The sequence below is a fragment of the Larimichthys crocea genome, chromosome XXI (genome assembly GCF_000972845.2).
Source record: "Larimichthys crocea isolate SSNF chromosome XXI, L_crocea_2.0, whole genome shotgun sequence".
NCBI classification, from domain to species: domain Eukaryota; kingdom Metazoa; phylum Chordata; class Actinopteri; family Sciaenidae; genus Larimichthys; species Larimichthys crocea.
In genome coordinates this window covers 8,649,507-8,670,246 of record NC_040031.1, presented here as the reverse complement: position 1 = coordinate 8,670,246, position 20,740 = coordinate 8,649,507, and the positions used below count along the sequence as shown (strand labels likewise).

The window sequence follows — 20,740 nt, the reverse complement described above, 5'->3', positions numbered from 1 at the left end:
ATTAGTCAAATTTAATTTAAGTAAATTTGAATTTAGCCTTAACCTTTTATTTCTTTAAGCAAATATGATCCTAACACATTTTATTTTTTACTAAGAATTCAATTGTTCCAGGGCTGTGTCACTATGTACATGACTTAAAAATGACTGTGCAGACTTGTTTCCATTTTTTCTGTCAAAATTATAAATGCAGGTATTCTACAACAACATAAAAACAACAAATAGATTACCACACCCTAGCTGTATTAGCACCCTCAGTGAGGGGAGCCTTCATTTCATTGTATGACAAAACAAACAAAACTTTCGGTCAGATTTTGTTGTGGAAAACACGACCAGAAGACCTGAGCGCCCTGGAGGAGTATTTGAGAGACTGACTCACATAACCAAAGGAAAAGAAGGTCCAATAATCTAAAATGTACCACGCCTTAAAGGTTTGGAAAAAGTCGTTCATGTTTTTGAGGCTGCTGGACTGTTAACTGTTTAACAATTCTGAATAATGATGATGCTGATGACTATCATCATCATCATCATCATCATCATCATCATCAACAAGGTGTCTGACAACAGCTCACGGTACACAAGGTAAACTGGAAAAGTATGCACAGAATATATTATCCTTACTGTGATATTCTTTAAAATGACACTGAAGAATGATGGTTGTAAAGTTGTTACACTTTAACATTTACAAGGCTGATTCTGGCATGTTATGACTAAATAACCTTGTTTATCTTGTTTTTTTAATGCAAATGAATAATTGCAAAATGACACCAGTACAGTAAAGTTTCATATTTTTATGTCACTGCATTGATCTGATAACTGTGGCTGCTTTGCAGGATAAAGATTAACATGCACGTACTGAGGTACATGAAGAAGATTGCTGTATTATTGCATGTCAAGGTCTGACTTGCAAATGCAAAAAGTGCAGCAACTTTACAACCATCATATTTAAATATGATAGAATAAAATATAAATGAACAACAGAAATGTGTGAATGTATTTTTGTATTTCAAATCCACTATCAGAGCACGAGGAGGATGAAGAAGAGAAAGAGACAGGTTCTTATCGTGGGTGTGAAGCCAGACTGCAGAGAGAGATAACTGCTTCTGGTGGACCAGCACACAATCCAAATATAAACCAGCATGAAGGGAGTCTGTCTACATTATTCATGAAGCTCGCCAGCTGGACGACCGTTTGTGTTCTTTAAGTGGATGAATTCATCCCAAAACAACAAAAAGAGGAGAAAGTTGGCTGATGTTAGCTCGGTTTGTTGCTTGGACTGTGGGCTCAGAGCATTGGGGGAGTGTTAGTGGAAAGAGGAGGTTTATAGGGAATGCTGACGGGGAGCAGAGCCAGTGTCGTGCCAGAACAGGAGCTGTGCAAGCAAGCGATGTAACCGGGCTCAGCAGCCTCTGTGAACATAATGACAGAGGAGAAGAGAGCGAAGAGGACGTTGACGGAGGAAGCTGAGAAGAGAAAAGGAGAGAGTGAGCGTAAAAGAGTAAATGTGGGACTGACTTTTAGTGGTTGGTGAGAGCTCGATGAAATAAAAAGGCTGAAAGACAGACGCCGAGCTGGGCTGACTGCTGTGACTGAACAGGAGTGGAGAGAGTTTGGTCACAACATTCATCAGGAGAGAAATAATAGTCTGAAAGGAAAGGATGCACCTGTTTCCTGTATAAGTCAGACTTCATATCCTGTCCATCTGCTTTCTGCAGCCAATGCTAAAGCTCTTGGGTCACCAGTTAAATGTGTGCTGGATGGTGACTTTACCCCGTGGCACTGATGTGGAATCAGCTCAAAACAGCTGCAGTGAGGAAAGAGCACAGCGTCGTGTCACTTAGACAATAGTCACTGTGTTACAGGGACCGACATAACTCATGGCCCGGTGGCCTGGGGCCAGTAAAAGTACATGCAGGGCAAGTTGATTGGCGGTTGACGAAACTGATCAACGCTGCCTATCACACAATCAAATCCAATCAGAGCAGCCCTGCAAGAAGAACGGTGTCAACGTCGGGTCGCAATATTGTTAAAGTTCAAAACTAAAAGTGCTCATACTGTTTGGATTCAAAACAATCATACCTGCTTATAATTTGGGCTGTGGCTTCAACCTTCGTCAGAGCTGTCAAAGCGTCTTGGTGTGATGTGTCCCACATACCTTAGACACCAGCGGAGGACGGGTGCGGCTGGGTGGGGAACTTATTTAAATTTTTCTTGGCACTGTCAGCTGTTTTAAGACACGTCACACCAAGACGCTTTGACAGCTCTGACGAGGGCTGAAGCTACAGCAGGTATGATTACATACTATCCTTATTTACTTGTCTGATCACAAGAAGCTAAAACTATAATACCTTGTGAGTACGTTGTCCTAACTACTACTTTTTTATTTCTCAGGTTTGAAAATGTCATCTATGATGAGCTGTGGGAGGGCTGTGCAGCTGAGATTAGAGCAGCACATTTCATAAGTGTGTTGGCAGACACTGCTACAGATGTCAGTGGCAGAGATCTTCAGGGGGTCTACATCCGAATGGGCATCCGAATAAGACACTATATATATTGTTTATATTGCTGTGTTATCACTCTTTGAGTGTATTGCTAAAAAACAAGTGTTCCTCTGTCTACAGCACTTCAGAAGGCAGAGCTTTCTAACTGGGTTTTGGCTCTGATGGGGCTGCTGTGATGGTGGGGAGGGTTGGAGGTGTCACCACACTCCTACTGTAAGAGCCGATGTTCCCCATCTCATTAACATCCAGTGCCTGGGACATGTCCTGGAGTTGGCAGCAATGGATGCCATGAAAGGCAATGATAGACTGAAAAAGGTGATGTGGATAACAAGTATTAAAAAAATTCAAAATTGAAATTACAACAAATTTAATTATGTATCGTTTTAGTGTATTCTCTCCTATAATTTTATTTAAAATTTTTCAGGTGATGGATGTTCTGAAAGCGCTGTACAAACAGTATCATTATTCACTATAAGCAATAAGCTCATATTGCTTACCTTATCATGCTGTCTTAAAGTCAATCCCCTCTGTCAACTTAATTGTTCTGTACTTTTTTGTGCTTGTGTAAATCCAACAGATCTGCAAGTGCTGAAATGGTTGGAAGAGCAAAGCAGTGCCTGCAGCTATTAAGGGACTTTCAACATCTGCTCTTCTTTGTTCTGGTGCAAGACATCCTCGAAGTCTTGAGTTGGTAGGTTTCTTTTAAATGCATCTGTCAGATGTGTTTTACAATTTTAGGGTAGAGCTGAGGAAAGTAATAATTCCCACTCACTGTTCTATGTGATTGTGTGCTACGGCAGATGCGTTCTTAGTTAGTTAGTTATTATTAGAAAGAAAAATTATTATCTGAAATGTGTAAATTGTAAAATGTGAATGAAATTAATTTAATAAATCAAAATTTGGGTTGAAAAAAAAGAAGAGTTATTTTCATTTTTGTCGTCCGGGCCAGTGAAAATATCCAAGGGGCCAGTAAAACTCTGATCTAAAAAATGTTATGTTGAGCCCTGCGGTGTTACATACTGTTATACCTTTAATGAGTTATTACACTCAGGTTCGTATTCAGTTTGGATGGCAGTGTTGGTTGGGCTTTATAGATATTCATGGTTCCCAGAGGATGAACCCTAACAACTATTGTGATCCTGATTCTACTCTGGTGCCACCAAGAGGCTGCCGTGCGGGTTGATGTTGGGCGAAACTATCGGAGAGACTGTCATGATGTTTGGTGCACGCGTTCATGTTCCTCTGAGGATGAACATTATTCCTGTTAGCATAGTGGCTGTCATAGAATGATGACGTTAGCATCCAGAGCTACCAGAACTAACAATGTTAATAGAACTAACATAGCTAGTGGGTAAATGTATAATAATGTTTGAATTAAAATAGATGTGTGTTAAATGTATCTGTGTAAGTATAAGGTCACACAGAGTATATTGCTTTTGAGTGTTGTGTAACTAGTATAAGTGTTTTGCAGAAGTTGCCTGTCAGGGCTACACACACAGAGAGAGCGAAATAGGCGACTCCACTGAGCGCCGACCCACCTCTTACTAGACGGTTGTGTCAAAAGTTTATGATGTCCTACTAGACAGAGTACTCTCACGTGCCTGCAAACTGTTCTCCGGAAGAGTACTATCTATAGAGCAAAACATCCCATAACAGTGTTTGTTTAAGAGAAATGACCATGAAAGGCTTGTAGATGTATATGTGAACGCCCTATGACTATGCCTTGTATCTGTTTGTGTGTGTGTTAATAAAACTAGGCGAAGCTGTGGGACCCCAGAACTCAGCAGGGCGAGAAGGTGAACAGACCCGGGGTCTGTTTAGGATTCAGAGCTGTGTTCTCCCTTTGCAAGGCGAAACTGGAATCTGTCTTTGTCTCCTTCATTCAGACATCCCTCTGTTTGTATTTCAGGTCTGCAGCAATTCGGGGTGGTTTTGCAACACCACAACACTAGCCAAGCTAATAAGAGCTAATAGAGCTAACAGAACTAACACAGCTAAAAGTGCTAACAGCAGAACTAACAGAGCACTTAAGATGCAATGATACCAAGCTAATAAGCTAACAGAAACTAACAGGCAAAGAGTAAAAACAACGGCAACAAGTTAATAGAGCTAATCCAAGCTAATAGAGCTAAGAAAGCTAAAAGAGCTAACATAGCTAACCAAGCTAATAGAGCTAACAGAACTAAGAAAGATAAAAGAGCTAACAGAGTTAACCAAGCTAATAGAGCTAAGAAAGCTAAAAGAGCTAACAGAGCTAACCAAGCTAATAGAGCTAACAGAACTAAGAAAGATAAAAGAGCTAACAGAGTTAACCAAGCTAATAGAGCTAAGAAAGCTAAAAGAGCTAACAGAGCTAACCAAGCTAATAGAGCTAACAGAACTAAGAAAGATAAAAGAGCTAACAGAGTTAACCAAGCTAATAGAGCTAAGAAAGCTAAAAGAGCTAACATAGCTAACCAAGCTAATAGAGCTAACAGAACTAAGAAAGATAAAAGAGCTAACAGAGTTAACCAAGCTAATAGAGCTAAGAAAGCTAAAAGAGCTAACATAGCTAACCAAGCTAATAGAGCTAACAGAACTAAGAAAGATAAAAGAGCTAACAGAGTTAACCAAGCTAATAGAGCTAAGAAAGCTAAAAGAGCTAACATAGCTAACCAAGCTAATAGAGCTAACAGAACTAAGAAAGATAAAAGAGCTAACAGAGCTAACACAGCTAACAGAACTAAAAGAGCTAACAGAGTTAACGGAGCTAACAGAACTAAAAGAGCTAACGGAGCTAACAGAGCTAAAGGAGCTAACAGAGTTAACGGAGCTAACAGAGTTAACAGAGCTAACACAGCTAACAGAACTAAAAGAGCTAACAGAGTTAACGGAGCTAACGGAGCTAACAGAGCTAACGGAGCTGTAGTTTTTGCCGCCTGGTTGTAAGGTTAGCTAAGCTAACATCTCAGAGAGGCTACATCTCTGATGCCAATAGCAAATAGCTAAATTCACTTGCAATAGTCGCGTTTCAACCAGTAAAGGGAGGTCGTATTTACAGCATGATATTTATAATTTAAATATTTTGCACTAAATTTGGACCTGAATCAATCAACAATATGACTGAATACCCATAACACATGTTCCCCTTTATTAAAAGTACTTGTTGCTTCATAAAAAGTGGCTCCAGAACGGCTTAAATTAAATGACAGCTGGAAATTTTTGGTGCTGTAGTTGAGCAAACAGGGTGTGATTCTTTACTAAACTGTCTGACTCAAACCAAACTGGCCGACTGAGTGGTTTCAATGAGGTAATACAGTGGTACTGGTCCAAAACTACACACACACACACAAACAGGCAACAAACCAACTTGTACGTATACGGACAAACATCTCCTGGGACAGCGTCCGAGGGAACATAAAAACCATGACTGTCGTCTCTGTGGTGTTACATAAAAACAGTTTCTCAATGTCAGTTTGTTTTTCAGATGTCAGCTGACAGTATGTGCTATGGGCTATAATGGGAACTTAATTAGTCACATATTAACAAAGCTTAAAGAGCAGCTAGCAGTTGGGAGGCCCCCGGTGAATTAATTAATGTGATGAAGGAATTAGATTTTTAGAAACATACATAAATATAAAATACGGTGACATCTGGAGGCGTTTTTTGTCAAGAGGTCTGATGTCTAAAAAGACAAATTAGACGAGGCTACGTCCAGTTTAACGCAATAAATATGGATCCCAAGTGCCGAAAACTGCAGTTCCTCTAATGTCCACTTGAGGCTGGCTCCAGAAGTGAGTCAGTCTCCATAAGTCCCCATGTTCAAAACTTCACAGCAGAAATAAACATGTTTACAGCCTGGTACAAAAAACTGTTTTGGTCTCTGTAGCTAATTTCCCCATTCATGACAACTGTACTGAGGGTGAATTTATATACAACTCACCTGTTCACATTATATTAAGGCTTAAAGTTATGCAGGATTAGCTATAAGCACCACACTGAGCTTTACAAATACAGAAACAGTCTGTGGTTTTGACATGAAAAGGTTGTGAATGTATTCTTGTACACATAACGACCAAAGCCTTGTGTTTATGAGGAACACCTGAGAATCCTTACCTACCCCTAGGTTAGGAACCACCGGACTAAACTCACTGTGTATATATATAGTAGTTAAAACTAGCTCTACCGTAACCAGCTACAACAGTTAAATGTTTCTTTCACATCTATTAATTTAATATATAACAATTAAACTAGCAGTGTGTAGGTTTTAGTGATGTCTAATGGTGTAGTGACAAGTCTCATTTTAAGGTAACAAAAACATAAACTAATGAAAACATAGCAAGGAACTGATATATTCTGTAAATATAGCCCCCTTAATCTGCAACACTGGACCTTTATAGTCACAGTCAGTCTTTTTACATCATTAAATAAGAGTAGTTAAAGTTAGTAGTAACGTTTCACAGTTGTTACTTACAAATTATATTTCTTAGTCCAAAGATTCGATACAAGAAGTTAAAATGTACAAATTGTTTATTATCCAACACCTAAAGCTGTACAATGTGCTATACAAAAATGTATTTCTTCGATGACTGTCATAAATATACAAATAGTAAAAAATATTAAAAATCTATATTTATATTTTCTATGAATTTCTGTTCAAACAGCAGTGAGAGAAGAAGAAGGTCACCGGAGCGAGTGTGGCTCCTGTGGAAGAGAAACATGTCCAGGTGAGAGTTATAAACAAACATGTTTGTGTGAAATACAAATTATTAGGGCTGTCAATCGATTAAAAAAAATTTACGAATTAATCGCAAAAAATTCTGTAATTAATCGCGATTAATCTATCAATAAATGTATCAATAAATTAAATGCATTTTTCTGAGACTGAAGCTTATAATGAATATTTATTTATGTAAAATGATCAAATTAATGTAGAATAAACACAGAGAAGGTATATTTAAATTCATTCATTTTATTGGCTTAAGGTGCACATATGCACAGTGCAAACGGAGAAAAGCCAGAATGAGGAAATATACTGAGGAGTGCCACACTCCTGTAGTGTAGACTGGGTGTTTTGTTTTGAGGTGATATGTTAAAGTCGTGTTACTTCTGTGGATTTAAATTCGGCTTTGCAAACTGTGCAAATGCTGTTTTTGTCCAACGAGCCGTCAGGCAACTTTTTAAAATGAAATGTTCCCCCTAAAAGTCCTTATCCATCTTTACACCACAGACTCTCCTTTAGTTAGGATAGATCATAGACATATATACATAGACTCTCCTTTAGTTAGGATAGATCATAGACATATACATAGATGCCTCATTGAGCAGGTTGGTCCGTTGCTGCGATACGTTACGTCCGGCATATTGGATGTGGCAGATCTGCCCGTAAACTAAAACAAGCAGGGCCGGTTTTAGCTGTAGGCAATGTGGGCGACCGCCCAGGGCGCAGTCTCCGTGAGGGCTTTAAGTTAATGCCTCTTATACACCCATTCACACACACACTAATATATCTGGGAAACAAAGCTCTACTTTGCCACATCCAAAATGGCGGCCGCCACCGGAAGTAAACAAAACCGCGTTAATTTTTTTTAACGCGTTAATTCTTTAAAATTAATCGACAAAATTAACGCGTTAATTTTGACAGCACTACAAATTATACAATAAACAGCCTTTCTAAAATTCTCTGTGTTTAGTTTTAAAGCTGAGACACAGTCCGGACTCTTCTTGGGTACCTTGATGTCAAAGCGCTTGCATCGCCGCATCACGACTGGTGAGGTTTTCCCACTGGTGGTACGGGCACGGTGGTTAGAACCTGGTTCTGGAAAACAAACCTCTGAATGCGCTCAAAGACCCAGAGGAAGATGAGGAGGACGCTGACGTACTGAATCCAGGCAAATTTGATGGTTTCCCAGAAGCCAGGGCGATAGGTGGAGGAAGACGGTTAAGGCAGAAATGATGGCGAAAACTTCACAGGACGTCAAACTTTGTTTGTTTTTTTAGAACTGGACTTGGACTTGCGGTGTCGCTGTGTGGTAGGAGACAGAAACTCATAAAATCTTAACAAAGGAAGTTAAAGATGCCTCTAAGACAAACAACTACTTCAAATTCAGCAGTAGTAAAACTGAAATACTCGTCTCAAAGACTAATGTCTGTTCACGTCCCATCAGTCCTCCCTATCAACTCTACAGTCCACTCTGCACGATTAATAAAGGATATCTTATGACCTCCATGGGGTATCGGATCTTGGCTTTGAGCTGAAAGGGAGAACCGGCAGCTCGTCCAACAGTCCAGACGGGCATGGGACCGGACAGAACCGTGGTCACTATGGGAGAAAAAATAAATAAACTGTGAGTTTCAATCCTGCTTGAGTGGATTGAAAAGCAAACAAAAAAAGAAGAGGGTTTCGTGAACTTACAGTTTCTATTCTGGTAGCTTCCAATTATGTTGTCGAGGTCATACGCACTTGCAAACGGGCTGGAGGCATCGATCACAGACACCTTGGCATCAACAGAGAAACAAGACAAAATCTGTGATTTAAAATCCTGTTGATCTACACTGAGCTGAACTATTTCACTGATTTTGGTGAAACTGGATCATATTTTATGGAGAAAATGTAGTGAAAATGTTTTCCCGATGGACAGTGAAGTAAACTTCTGCCAACTGTAGCTGCTGTTAGCTCAGTTTGTTTTCCTCTCTGATGTCCTCCGGCTGCTCCGCCTCAACTCTCTGTGATTTACAGAGTTTATGATGGACAGTGAAGTAAACTGCCAAACAGTGTTTCAGTGAATCCAGTTTCTGAAAGGTCACTCTGCTCTGCAGTGGAGAGACTAATTTGACCATCTTGGTCAAGACCTTTTTAAAATCAGCTGCCAGGTGTCACGCCTTATCACTGATCTTTCTTTGTTTATTGTTTTGCATGCACTCAGAGTCCTCTGTACTCGTACCGTGTCACCCGGAGAGTCGAGTTGAGGGGCTCTGCTGAATTTGTGTTGATGCAAAAGGGAAAATCAGGAGAGAGAGAAAGAAAGAGGAGGTGGAGGGAGATAAAGGCAGCGTCAGAGCCGTTCTCACATTGTAAACGTTGTACAGTCCTCTGTGGGGCAGAGGTGTCCTCTGCTGCAGCTTCAGGTCTCCGCTGATGAACAGCTTAGCTCCAGGGACGGATGAAGAGTGCTGCACGTAGGCCAGGCTCTGCATCGCCACCGTGGACATCCGCTGACAGAACACAAAGAAAAACAATTAAAAAAATAATGCAAATTAATTACTAACACTCATCCTGAAGTTATTGCTGAACCCTGATGCTAAAGGTTTGCATGTGACAGTGAGTGACAGTATACGTACAAAGAGCTGGTAGCTGAAGGTGAGCAGCAGTTGGACGCTGTACACCTGTTCATCGGGTTTTAAAGGCAGCTGCAGTTCAAACATCAGGAGGTCCAGCTTCCCGTCCTGGTTCTGGTCCTCTTCTCTGACCTGTACAGTGGAAAAACCATAACTGCACGGTTGGTTTTGCAAACTTAACAACATAAATAGCTCCTCACATCCTCCTGAACCTGAAGTCTAATGTGTTTTTAGTGTGTTGTTCAGCTGTGGCTCTCTTACAGACACAGCAGGGATCCGCAGGTTGGACCCGAGCATGTTGTTCAGATGTGGGAAGGTGCTCCAGGCCACGTAGTCCCCCTGAGTGCTGGTTGAAGCCAGCAGTAGAGTCTGATACTGGAACCTCACGACCGGCTGCTCCTCATAGGTGCTTCTTTTTATCCAGAAACCTGAAAAAATGACACAGTTAAAGTTCTGACACACACCTGCACGGCTCAGCCAGCTAAACGCCTCAGTGTTTACCTTGGCTCCTGTAAGCGACCAGCAGAGGTGGGATGTAGGTGAGGCACAGGACAACAAAAAGAAACAGCGTAGCTTTGGTGCAGACGCTCGTTTTGTACCGAACCAGAGCCGGGTGGGAGTAGACCTCGTAGAAAGCCATCGGTACCGACACAAACACGTGTTATGTAGCTTAGCAAGGCTAGCTCGGATGCTAACACAGAGAGAGAGAGAGGACAAACACTCACATACGACTCAATGAGAAACACGGTTCAACCGTCCGGTCCATCTAACTACCATCCCGAAGTGAAACCGCCGTCCAGAGTGCGTGTTTTTACCGCAAGGTGCCGTTTTCTTTAAAGCTATTCACGTTAGCCTAGCCTGTAGCACCGCGCCATGTTTGAGCTGAGCTCAGCGTCTCGCGGTTGCCACGGCAACAGGTTACTGATCGGTTGCCGGGCGGCAGGCGGCAAAGACCCAACGGACAAAACACCCGACACTTAAACCAATTAAATTATTAAGAAAAACTCATTAATTAGTTTGTTTTAGTGTTATTGTTCGATGTTATGACAGTATCAGAGCCGTTCGTGTAGCTCTGTTCTTCAGGTGGTGGCAGCAGTGGCGTAGCACCAAAATCTGGGTCCCTAACTTACATAGGCGGCCTCAGTGGGGCCCCTAGCCCCCTTTTTTTTAACATGGCCTGACAGCCTGTTGGGCTGCTAGAATACAAATAAATAATGTTTATATAAAAAGACTTTAGAGCTTGTAGGTTTACAGAGATATGTGTCTTTATGTTTTTTTTTTGTTTGTTTTTTTTTACCAAAATAAAAGCATTTATACCTCCAACTGCCACCATAGTAGCATAACGCTCGTTACTCTTAGTATTAACTATAAACTTGACTTAGTTAGTTGTGGGCTGTGCGTCAAGCAAACGCACAGGGACCGCTTTGACAGTGTAACATGAATACTTTAATGTCCGTTCAGGCGGCACCGACACAACGGACAAAAACAAAAACAAAACAAAAACACACGTCCTACACTTAAACATCTTTAATTAACGTTAGCTGTGTGGTTTGTTTTAGTGTTATTGTTCGATGTTATGACAGTAGCGGAGACGTTTCTGTAGCTCTGTTGGGTCCCTAAGATACAGTGGGGCCCCTAGCCCCCTTTTTTTAACATGGTCTGACAGCCTGCTTGGTCTTCTAGAATACAAATAAATAATGTTTAAATAAAAACTACAAGTCTTTAGAGCTTGTAGTTTTACAGAGATATGTGATTTTTTTTTGTTTTTTTTACCAAAATAAAAGCATTTATACCTCCAACTGCCACCATGGTAGTGTAACGCTCGTTACCCTTAGCGTTAACTATAAACTTGACTTTTTTGACTAAATTAAGTTAGTTGTGCACAGGCACTGCTTTGACAGTGTAACATGAATACTTTAATGTCCGTCTAAACAATAGGACAACTGAACACTCACCATCCTGTGATACATCACTCCAACACTCTGCTAAAGGATACTCAGCTCTGTAGCCACTGACATTGTGGGTGTATGTTACGTGCTGTTGTGTGTAACTTTGTATTGTGTATTATGTGTCCTTTGCTTTGTACTGTTTGTTATTGTGCTGTAATATGTTTTAATTGTGTCTGCACATGAAAAAGTAGCTGTAAGTGGTGCAGTACATCAAATGTAATCGTTTATGTTTAATACTCTATACGATCCCATTAAATAAGTAAATAACAATTTTAACAATCACTTATTAAAGGCAAGGTGTATCATTGAAATATAGTTCCTGTTCTGAATTAAGGAATAGAATACAAATGAATTAATTAATTAAATTACACAAATTCTCTAGTAACTTAAACTTATTATTATTATTATTATTATTATTTATTTATTTTTGCATTGTTTTAAAATCAAGTCAGTGATGAACCGAATATTTCCGACAGCACGTGAAGGCAGCATCATTCTGTCAGACAGTGACGTCACCTCACAGCAGGACGGACAGTCGGAAGCTTCGACGTTTGTTGACGTTTTGTTTTCATCGCTTCTGTCTGGATTTGTTATTTCCTATCCTCCCACATATATATACATATATTTATTTATATATTTATTTATTTTAAAAACCCGCATCTCCAGCTGCAGCATCACGCCTCAGTGCGGGGATCCAGCAAACATGAAATGGATGTTTAAAGAGGACCATTCCCTCGGTAACAAAAAGGGGTTGTTATGAAACAAGAGATGTTCTTGTCATGTCATGCACTCCTCCTTTTTTTTTTTTGTTTCGCTTTCTCCGCGTTAATTTGCCATATCATGCAACAGAAAGGTGCAGAAACGCATGCTTTTGTCTCCGCTGCACGCAAACGACTGATGTAAATCCGTCATGGTGTAACGTTGCGTGACTTGCACACACACACACACACACACAGACACATGCTAATATGTTGTTTCTGCAAGACAAACGACGGCTTTCACCTGTAAATCTCGCTGTTAGATGCTTGAAATGTGTCTTTTCTTTTGCATGGAGACGCTTCATCAACAAAATCCATAAAAATAATCAATGATGCAGCCGTGCTTATAATAATAATAAAACCCTAAAAACTTGGTTATGTGTAGAAGTCAGTCAAGTAGTTAAATCAGTGTAAAGATTCACACTTTCTCTCAGTAGTACTTAAACTTTTAGTTTGCCTTGCTTCACAGAGCTCCAGCTGAAATTTAAGCAGAATTAAATGGTAAAATTCAGTTCATGTGATTGGAATTAGCAGTGAGCATGGATGCCGAATCGGGCAGGGTTTGCCTAGTATTTGTTCCTGAGCTGTGTTTAACTAACATTTCAAGGTTTCAAGGTGGGAATATTCATTTAATAATGAATTTAACAGACTTAAAGTGACATATCTGCCACTCAGCTGCAGGTAACCTCAAGGCTCCTTTTTTTTTTTAAAGGTACAACGTGTAAGATCCGGTAATCGGTAGATTCTGTAATTTCCGATTGCTTTGAACTCAACATTCTTCACTTAGGAGAACCTACGGTGGCCATCGCGTGACAAAACAAGTTTTACCTTTCTTGGAAGAAATCACAAAACCTTGGCTTCATGTTTTTAACTTTAGAAGTTGGACTCTGTGTTGTTCAACCTGCGGTACATCTAGATAAAAAGTCTAAATCTAAGATAATAAAAACACTGAAAGGTGATTATATACCACTGAAAACAGAGTAGCGTATATTATATATTCTATTCCTGCCAATAAGTCACCCTGAATGTTACACACTGTACCTTTAAAGAAACTCTGCTCTTGCCGAGATGTTTCCAAAAGTAGGCCTCTTATCTGGGCTAATGAGAGCGAGTGACATGTTGAACCTAAATGGATCCAACACTTTTTAGCACCCATCACCTCACCCTCCTTTCTCTGGCCTCTGATAAGCGTCTGCCTGCTGCATCTGGTCCTGAAATGTTAAATATAACGTAAGGAAGACTTAAGGATCACTGCTAAGGTCATACTTTGACTTCCAAAGCATCCACTCCTCTGCTCAGGCAGCTGCCAGCCTGCTCGATCTTGCATGTCGGACCGGGCTTTGCTTTTATTTGGCAGTAAGGCGGCGACAAAGCTCCCAAGAGGCCTCGCTCATCCTTCTAATCTCTTGACTTCCTGTTTGTTTCCTGTCTCTCCCTCAGAGCACCGATGTGTGGAGTCAGCCAAAATACGCAACAAATATCCTGACAGAGTACCGGTGAGTGGCAGGAGGGCGGGGGCGGGTGTAGGATGGGAGGTTAAGGGTCCAGATAGGGTTAAGTGACTTGTTGAGTGAATGGCGGTAAAGGGTAGAGAGATTAGATACAGCTCAGAGAATCACGTCTTTGCCCATTTTTATATTAGCCAGGAGCCGCCTGAGGCAAGACGACCAGAGTCACCGCACACCACAATGTCCTTTTTGTACTTTCCCATTAAGTACAGGTAGTACGAGAACAGGTGTATTGGCCGTGTCACCTTTTTTTTTTTAATCCAAATGCAGGTTTTTGATACAGTTCTGAGGAGAAACATCAACCAGTTTTAATTTTGAGGAATAAAAACAACACGATGTAAGCATCAGCATCTTTACTTTAATGTCCGAAGTAACGGCCTTCAAACCGACGGTCCCTTGTTAACCTTAGACTTTAATCCAAGCTTGACACATTACACACTCCGAAAAAGCCCGTGAGGTAACCTCAGCCACGTCAGCAGGAAAAGAATGTAGCAGACTGACTGCATACAGAAGGTGTTACAGTGTTTCAGTTACAAAGCACAAACAGGTCTCAAGTGTTTCACAAAGACAGACACACATATGCCGAAACAGCCATAAACAGCCTATCTAATGGCCTCCAGAGCTGAGGAGCCAAAAACATTTTGTCCCCGGCCTTTTTTTCCCCTTCAAACAGGGAACAGTGGGACGGTCTGAGGACTCTGGTGGTTCTGCAGAGAGAAGGGCTGAGATATATGTAGGGGACAAGACCGTGGAGATGTTTTTAGACAGAAGGATTTTGAAGTTGATCCGGAAGTGAACCGGAAGCCAGAATTGTGGTGTTGTGGTCTGGTTTCTTTGACCTTGTTTGTAGCCGGGCTGCAGCGTTTTGAATTAGTTATAAACAGGAAATGGTCACCTGAGAGATCTGTTTAGAGGCTGATAAGAAGTGCCTAATTTTAGAGATGGGAGCTGAACAAGACATTGCTGTCAAATATAACACCCAGGTTTTTTAGCTGATGCCGACCAACTCGTCTGGATCATCTGAGAAGGTTTCACTGTGCAGGCTTGGCGGCATCATAGAAGGTTAGTTGGTCCTCGATAACGACTCCTAAGTAGGTAGTAGGTTTGATACAGATAGAGCTGTGTGTCATCTGCATAGAAGTGCTACGAGAAGCCATACGGGCGGATAACCGGAAGTTGAACGAGGTGGAGGTAGATTTTGTGTAGCAGTTGAAAAAGAAGTTGTTGATGGATTCGGATCCATTTTTCCTAATGGTATCATTTTAATACAGAAATGAAGTCAGAACCTAAAACTGGACCCCACTTTAGCAGATGTGAAGAATGAGCTGCCAATGGACAATGGATGCCCAATCAGCGTGACAGGCTATCCTGGAGAATCGTGTGCTGTGCCAAACAACTTAAAGTAGAGCATTTAAGGCAGAGGAAATACATACCTAGAGCCCTTTGTGTGGACGATAATGCCTGTTAAACCCAATCCTTTTCAACTTGTATTCTTCACCTGTTTAATGGGAAGACTGCCGTGAGGAACCTGAGTCGGTGAACACGAGTTGAGGGTCACTGCATTGTTAGATATTCTATGTTTTTTACAAATTGAATGAAAAGATTGAGACTTTTTTATGAAGACACAAAAGGCTGAGAGACAGAAGAGACTGAACAATTCCCACGATGAGAAAGCGCGTTGGTGACAGCACAGACGGTATAAAACATGGACGTAGTCTCTATCGGCTAATATAAAAGTCGGCAAAGACATGGATCATCGGCAGAAACGAAAACAGACAAATGATTGGAAGTGTGTAAAAAAAGCCTGAGATATATCAACTTTTAAAGGTCATAATATGTCAGATGTGTGCCTGATGTTGAACCGTGGCGTGTTAACAGTCCGGTCTTCTGTCGCCGTGTGTCCTCCAGGTGATTGTGGAGAAGGTTTCCGGCTCTCAGATCGTGGACATCGACAAGAGGAAGTACCTGGTGCCCTCTGACATCACAGTGGCCCAGTTCATGTGGATCATCAGGAAACGCATCCAGCTGCCTTCAGAGAAAGCCATCTTCCTCTTCGTCGACAAAACTGTCCCCCAATCCAGGTGAGCGCAACGCTACACTGAAATCTTGAACACATGTACAGTTTTGTGCGGGACTCCGCCTCCATGTCATTATTGTTTGTTTATATTATGTTTTTTTAAACGCCCTCAAATATCCAATATCAAACCAGCTATAAAACACGCGTTTGGTTCTATGAGTCACGTACTGCGAGGCTCTGGCCTTCTTAACGTGATATGCTGGAGTGCGACTTTCCCATATGTGTGTTTATCTGTCCATCAGTGTTCGAGTGTCCTCCTCTTATGTCGGTAATCAGTCTCCCTGCGAGGGCGAAGCCACACCCGAGCTCTCGATTTACACTGATCTGATTATTTTTTTTTGTCTGTTTACGCTCATTGATGTGCTGATGAAGAATCTGACCTGCTTCCTGCAGCTTTGTGTTGGCTCGGTTCACCTATAGAAGCTGTAACTCAAAGTCATTTTAGGTCATCGCGGCTCGATCTGATCTGAAGTGGGTCGGGACGAGTAAAACGTTGCATAACCTAGAAATAACAAAAGGGAACTCTGAATTGTGTGAAGACTCTGTTCACAGATCACTGTGACACAAAACGTTTAGTTCGTTTGTTGTCTAGTCGACAAATCAGGAATAGCTGTGCATTTTATTCTAAAATTGGAATGAACATTTTGCACAGTCATTGCGTGACTCGATTACTGTACCGCCCTCCTGACGGGCCTCCAAGCCTGCACAGTGAAACCCTTTCAGACGATCCAGAACATGGCGGTCCGCCTGCTCTTCAATCAACCCAAAAGGTTACATGTTACCCTGCTGCTCATCAAGCTCCACTGGCTACCTGTAGCAACCCACATTAACTTTAAATCACTAATGCTGACTACAAAGTAGTCTCCGGTTCTGCACCCACCTGTTGTGGAGAAATTGCTGAAGTCAAAGGTCAGTGGTGAGGTCAGGAAGGAAGAAAGTGTTCAGCAGCCTCTGATGTCTTATGCTGTATTATTTATTGACACTTGGCCAAGGAGAACTAGAGACACTCTCAAAGTTCATCAGAAGTGCTTGAGTCGGTCTCACATTCTGACGAACTCGTGATGGTGGATATACTTTAAACCCAAAGATCACACCCCATATACTATACGCCCCAGAATTAGTCAAAGAGAATGTCTTTACTCTTGGAGGTGTTATTGTCAACATATTCTAGTCTGGGGACACAGATGTCCGCTTACGCAGATTGGACCGTCAACAACAAGCTATCTATTATGACTAGGAAGGCAGCAACAGGTCTCTTCGACCCTGGCCACCACAGTGTTGAGATATGGTGGCACCTAGTCAAAGACAAACAATTAATACTGCCGAGGACCACAAGGCTTACACGTGGCCTCAACTACTAAGGATAGAAAATTCCATAACACCACCTACTTGAATGTCTTCATACAGACATATGTTACCTCTGAATGAAGCTCAGGTCAATCAAAGCGTGCACGCTCTTAATCCTGCATAACTTTAAGCCTTAATATAATGTGAACAGGTGAGTTGTATATAAATTCACCCTCAGTACAGTTGTCATGAACGGGGAAATTAGCTACAGAGATCAAAACTGTTTTTTGTACCAGGCTGTACCTGTTTAGCCAATGCATCTAAGATAATTAACCAGTCTACTCACTGTAATCACACATATGTACCATCAAGTATTCAGAGTCTGGGCCGACGTGGATGTAAACTGAAACTTGACAGGTTAGTGGAGGTTTCCGACCACAGGGCAGTAATTCTAGTTGCTTCATGTTGCCTAAAAAGAGAAGTCACCCTGATAACAATTAGCAGCTTCACCTCACAGTCCCCAAGGCATTCAGTGTTGAGAGCTTGTTTGGTCATTGTGTTGGAGATAAACCCGAGGAGTCAACAGAGGAAGCGTATGAATAGGAACTGAAAGGAAATACTACAGACGTCGCTTCCTCATTCTAGTGATTTACCGGATTTTACAGGAGTGTTATTATGAGTCACAAGTGGGAAATATTGTCCAGTAAGAGATACTCTCTCTTCAGAATTGATGAAATTCAGCGTGATGTTAAATATTAAAGTACAGAGATGCGCAATAAAATCCAAGGAGCTGCTCCCTAAAAACCCTGAAACATCTGTAACATGGACTGATATAAAGGAAGACAGTCGATTCATTCATTCATTCATTTTCTTCCTCTTATCTGGGGTCGGTTACACTGTTGGCCAGTGATATGTTGGTATCACTCTGCCGTTATCGGGCTCAAAGCCAGACTTTGGCGTTAGATATTACATGAATAATGAATGCATTATTGTGTGCATGTGTCAGCCTCCAGCAACTAAGAGACAAGTAGTTTTTTTATCTGCAGCATTTCTTGAATTTCAGTGTTCTTGCTGTTGTTTGTGTCCTCGGGGAATACCGTAGGGGAAAAAACTGTTGTCAGCACACTGCGAGGCTTCCATCTTCACCCGGGCCGTACTGCAGATGTAAATATAATCGATAATGTGTGTGTGATCTAATCAGAGGCTGGTTTCTGCTGTGTGTTGCAGTCTGACGATGGGCCAGCTGTACGACAAAGAGAAGGACGAGGACGGCTTCCTGTACGTGGCCTACAGCGGAGAAAACACCTTTGGTTACGAGGCCTTTTATACAACACGGGGTTAACACGCACACACACATTAAGGCCTGACACACCGTTGGCCTTGACGTGTACGCATTTACACACTTACCACAGTCGATTTTTGATACTAAAAAAACCACAAATTTAACGTAACAATGAAACAAAATGCTACAAAACCTTTTTTGGACGGGCTCAGACGATCGTTAGATCTTCAGTGGTTGGTCTTTTTACGGTTTAAACGTCAGAAATATCTTTAACACTGCCGTAAAATAATAACAACCATCACACATAGGCACAACACATATATATATATATATATATATTATTCTATATATCAGATATATGGTATTAAATAAGGCTCTGACACACATCGTCACCCGATCATGCTACATTTCAGATATTTAAGTGAGAACGAAATCCCTATAATCGTGTGACTAGAATCATTAACCATGTTATGGATGTATGTGTATGGCTCATCGTATCATGTATGTAACTTTAACTCCACAGCTACACTCTGCACTATGATGGCAGGCTTTGAGAATGACTATAAAGGCGGCGGTGAATGATGATGGTGCTCAGGATGTTTCTGAGTGCTTCCAGGCTTGGCTGTTATGTATTTGCACATTATTTACGGTGAACTGCTGAAGAGAGACAACGCTTTACTTGAAGTTTAAGTGTCATGTTTTTAACGTGATCACAGGGGGCGACAATCTGACAAAACTCACTCAGTTACTGTCCAAAATTAGAATTTTTATCCATGTTATATCCTCTTAAATTGAATATTTTACGATTTTAGACTGTTGGTTGGACAAAATAATTAAACCGAAGACATCTATGGAGCCCAGAAAGTGACGTCATGCAATAAAAAGTCAAGAACATATTTAAATACATGAATAAATAACTGAAAGTGTAACTAAACCCTGGTCAGGGTCACATCTGATGTGACAAACTACAACCAGTTCAACAAAACAAGTAAATAAAAGCACATTCTATGTATTGTATAGGTTGCATTGTAATACGTCAGTTTCTGTTTTCCGACTCCACCCGAAGCCAAGAGAATAAAAGCAGCTTTGAACCCATGACAGACAAAATCAAACGCGCCCGTGTTATTGATTGATGCGCTTTTTAAAAAGTATTCATCCTCCTGCAGCGACAGTAAACGAGGCATCACAATGACTCGCGTGTGGATCCATAAAAGACTCAATAAAAGCACCGAACTTCTGTTTTTCAGTGTGTGCACACTTGTTAATGATTGAGCGACTTTGAGTTCAAAAATTTGACGATGGACCCTGGTGTTCGTATGGATCACTGTGAATCACGTACACAACACTTCAAGTAAAGAGTTATGAAATCAGAAGCACTCATCTCCTCTCGGACGACTCTGAAGCTGACGTTTCTTTGGTGCTGAATCAGAGTCCGGACACGTCCTTTTACTTTACTCGACCCGTTAAGAAGTATTCAACACAACAAAAAAGTTTAATTCAGGCTTTTAGACACGGTATGTAGATGTGTAATATATATATACTGATGGAATGCTTTTGTTTTACGTCATCGGTGTTGTATGATTGTTAAATATATCTTGAAGACGTGAAGGAATTTTAGATATTTGAAGAAAAGGTGAGGTAGCTGGAAGACCTGACCAATAAAAACGAATGTGAAATGAATCCTGCAGTCTTTGTCTTATTGGAAATGAATATATATTTAAAGGTGTTTTCAGGTTATTCTGATATTTTAAGAGTTGTGTACTAATTTTTATAACCACTTGCTAAGATTGCTAACTGCTGCTAACGCAATATGCCGTTAGCAGGCTAACAGAACCGGGCTCAGCAGCCGGACTGGACCGCGCACTGCTATTGGCTATTTATATCTTGGACATATATCTCCCTATCTGACCGTTTTCACTGAAAACCACGAAGCAAACAGCGTTTTCTGTTTCATAGTAACTTTTTAAGATGTGCTACATTGCTTGCTACTTTTGGTATCGATCCGATACAAAGTAAATACGGGTCAGAATCGCCGATACCGATACTTTTCAATAAATAAGGTGG

The 20,740-nt window shown here is 41.1% G+C and overlaps 2 protein-coding genes and 1 long non-coding RNA gene across 5 annotated transcripts; 2 read left to right on the top strand and 1 right to left on the bottom strand.

Moving 5' to 3' along the window:
• Positions 1-1,474: 1,474 nt before the first annotated feature.
• Positions 1,475-7,170, top strand: LOC113744220 (uncharacterized). The gene is made up of 3 exons (XR_003461364.1): positions 1,475-2,813; positions 3,076-3,189; positions 7,142-7,170. It is a non-coding gene; the product is annotated as an uncharacterized LOC113744220 (long non-coding RNA).
• tmem231 (transmembrane protein 231) lies at positions 6,990-10,733 on the bottom strand. Of its 3 annotated transcripts, none has more exons than XM_027273020.1 (9): positions 10,590-10,733; positions 10,317-10,506; positions 10,077-10,243; positions 9,819-9,947; positions 9,549-9,692; positions 8,893-8,974; positions 8,694-8,799; positions 8,210-8,404; positions 6,990-7,181 (listed from the first exon to the last, which is right to left on the bottom strand). In XM_027273020.1, exons 2-8 carry the CDS (start codon positions 10,453-10,455, stop codon positions 8,239-8,241), a joined length of 933 nt encoding a protein of 310 aa, XP_027128821.1. In that variant the 5' UTR covers positions 10,456-10,506; positions 10,590-10,733; the 3' UTR covers positions 6,990-7,181; positions 8,210-8,238. The 3 variants fall into 3 exon arrangements, with proteins under 3 accessions (XP_027128821.1, XP_027128822.1, XP_010747637.2); XM_027273021.1 differs by having other exon boundaries at positions 10,631-10,721; XM_010749335.3 differs by having other exon boundaries at positions 10,317-10,733.
• Positions 10,734-12,279: 1,546 nt separating this feature from the next.
• On the top strand, positions 12,280-20,356 carry gabarapl2 (GABA(A) receptor-associated protein like 2). Its single transcript, XM_010749336.3, has 4 exons — positions 12,280-12,501; positions 13,963-14,018; positions 15,939-16,111; positions 18,622-20,356. The coding sequence occupies exons 1-4, from the start codon at positions 12,468-12,470 to the stop codon at positions 18,734-18,736; spliced, it is 378 nt and encodes a 125-aa protein (XP_010747638.1). The 5' UTR covers positions 12,280-12,467; the 3' UTR covers positions 18,737-20,356.
• Positions 20,357-20,740: the final 384 nt, after the last annotated feature.

What these genes read in the sequence shown, in the direction of transcription:
- gabarapl2 (XM_010749336.3), top strand. Translation starts at nt 12,468, where the DNA reads ATGAAATGGATGTTTAAAGAGGACCATTCCCTCG. An exon ending in TAAAGAGGACCATTCCCTCG is followed by an intron (nt 12,502 to 13,962) that starts GTAACAAAAAGG and finishes TCTCTCCCTCAG; the next exon opens with AGCACCGATGTGTGGAGTCA. An exon ending in AAAACTGTCCCCCAATCCAG is followed by an intron (nt 16,112 to 18,621) that starts GTGAGCGCAACG and finishes TGTGTGTTGCAG; the next exon opens with TCTGACGATGGGCCAGCTGT.
- tmem231 (XM_010749335.3), bottom strand. Translation starts at nt 10,455, where the DNA reads ATGGCTTTCTACGAGGTCTACTCCCACCCGGCTCTGGTTCGGTACAAA. An exon ending in GGTCGCTTACAGGAGCCAAG is followed by an intron (nt 10,244 to 10,316) that starts GTAAACACTGAG and finishes TCATTTTTTCAG; the next exon opens with GTTTCTGGATAAAAAGAAGC. An exon ending in TACCCCATGGAGGTCATAAG is followed by an intron (nt 8,405 to 8,693) that starts ATATCCTTTATT and finishes GTCTTCCTCCAC; the next exon opens with CTATCGCCCTGGCTTCTGGG.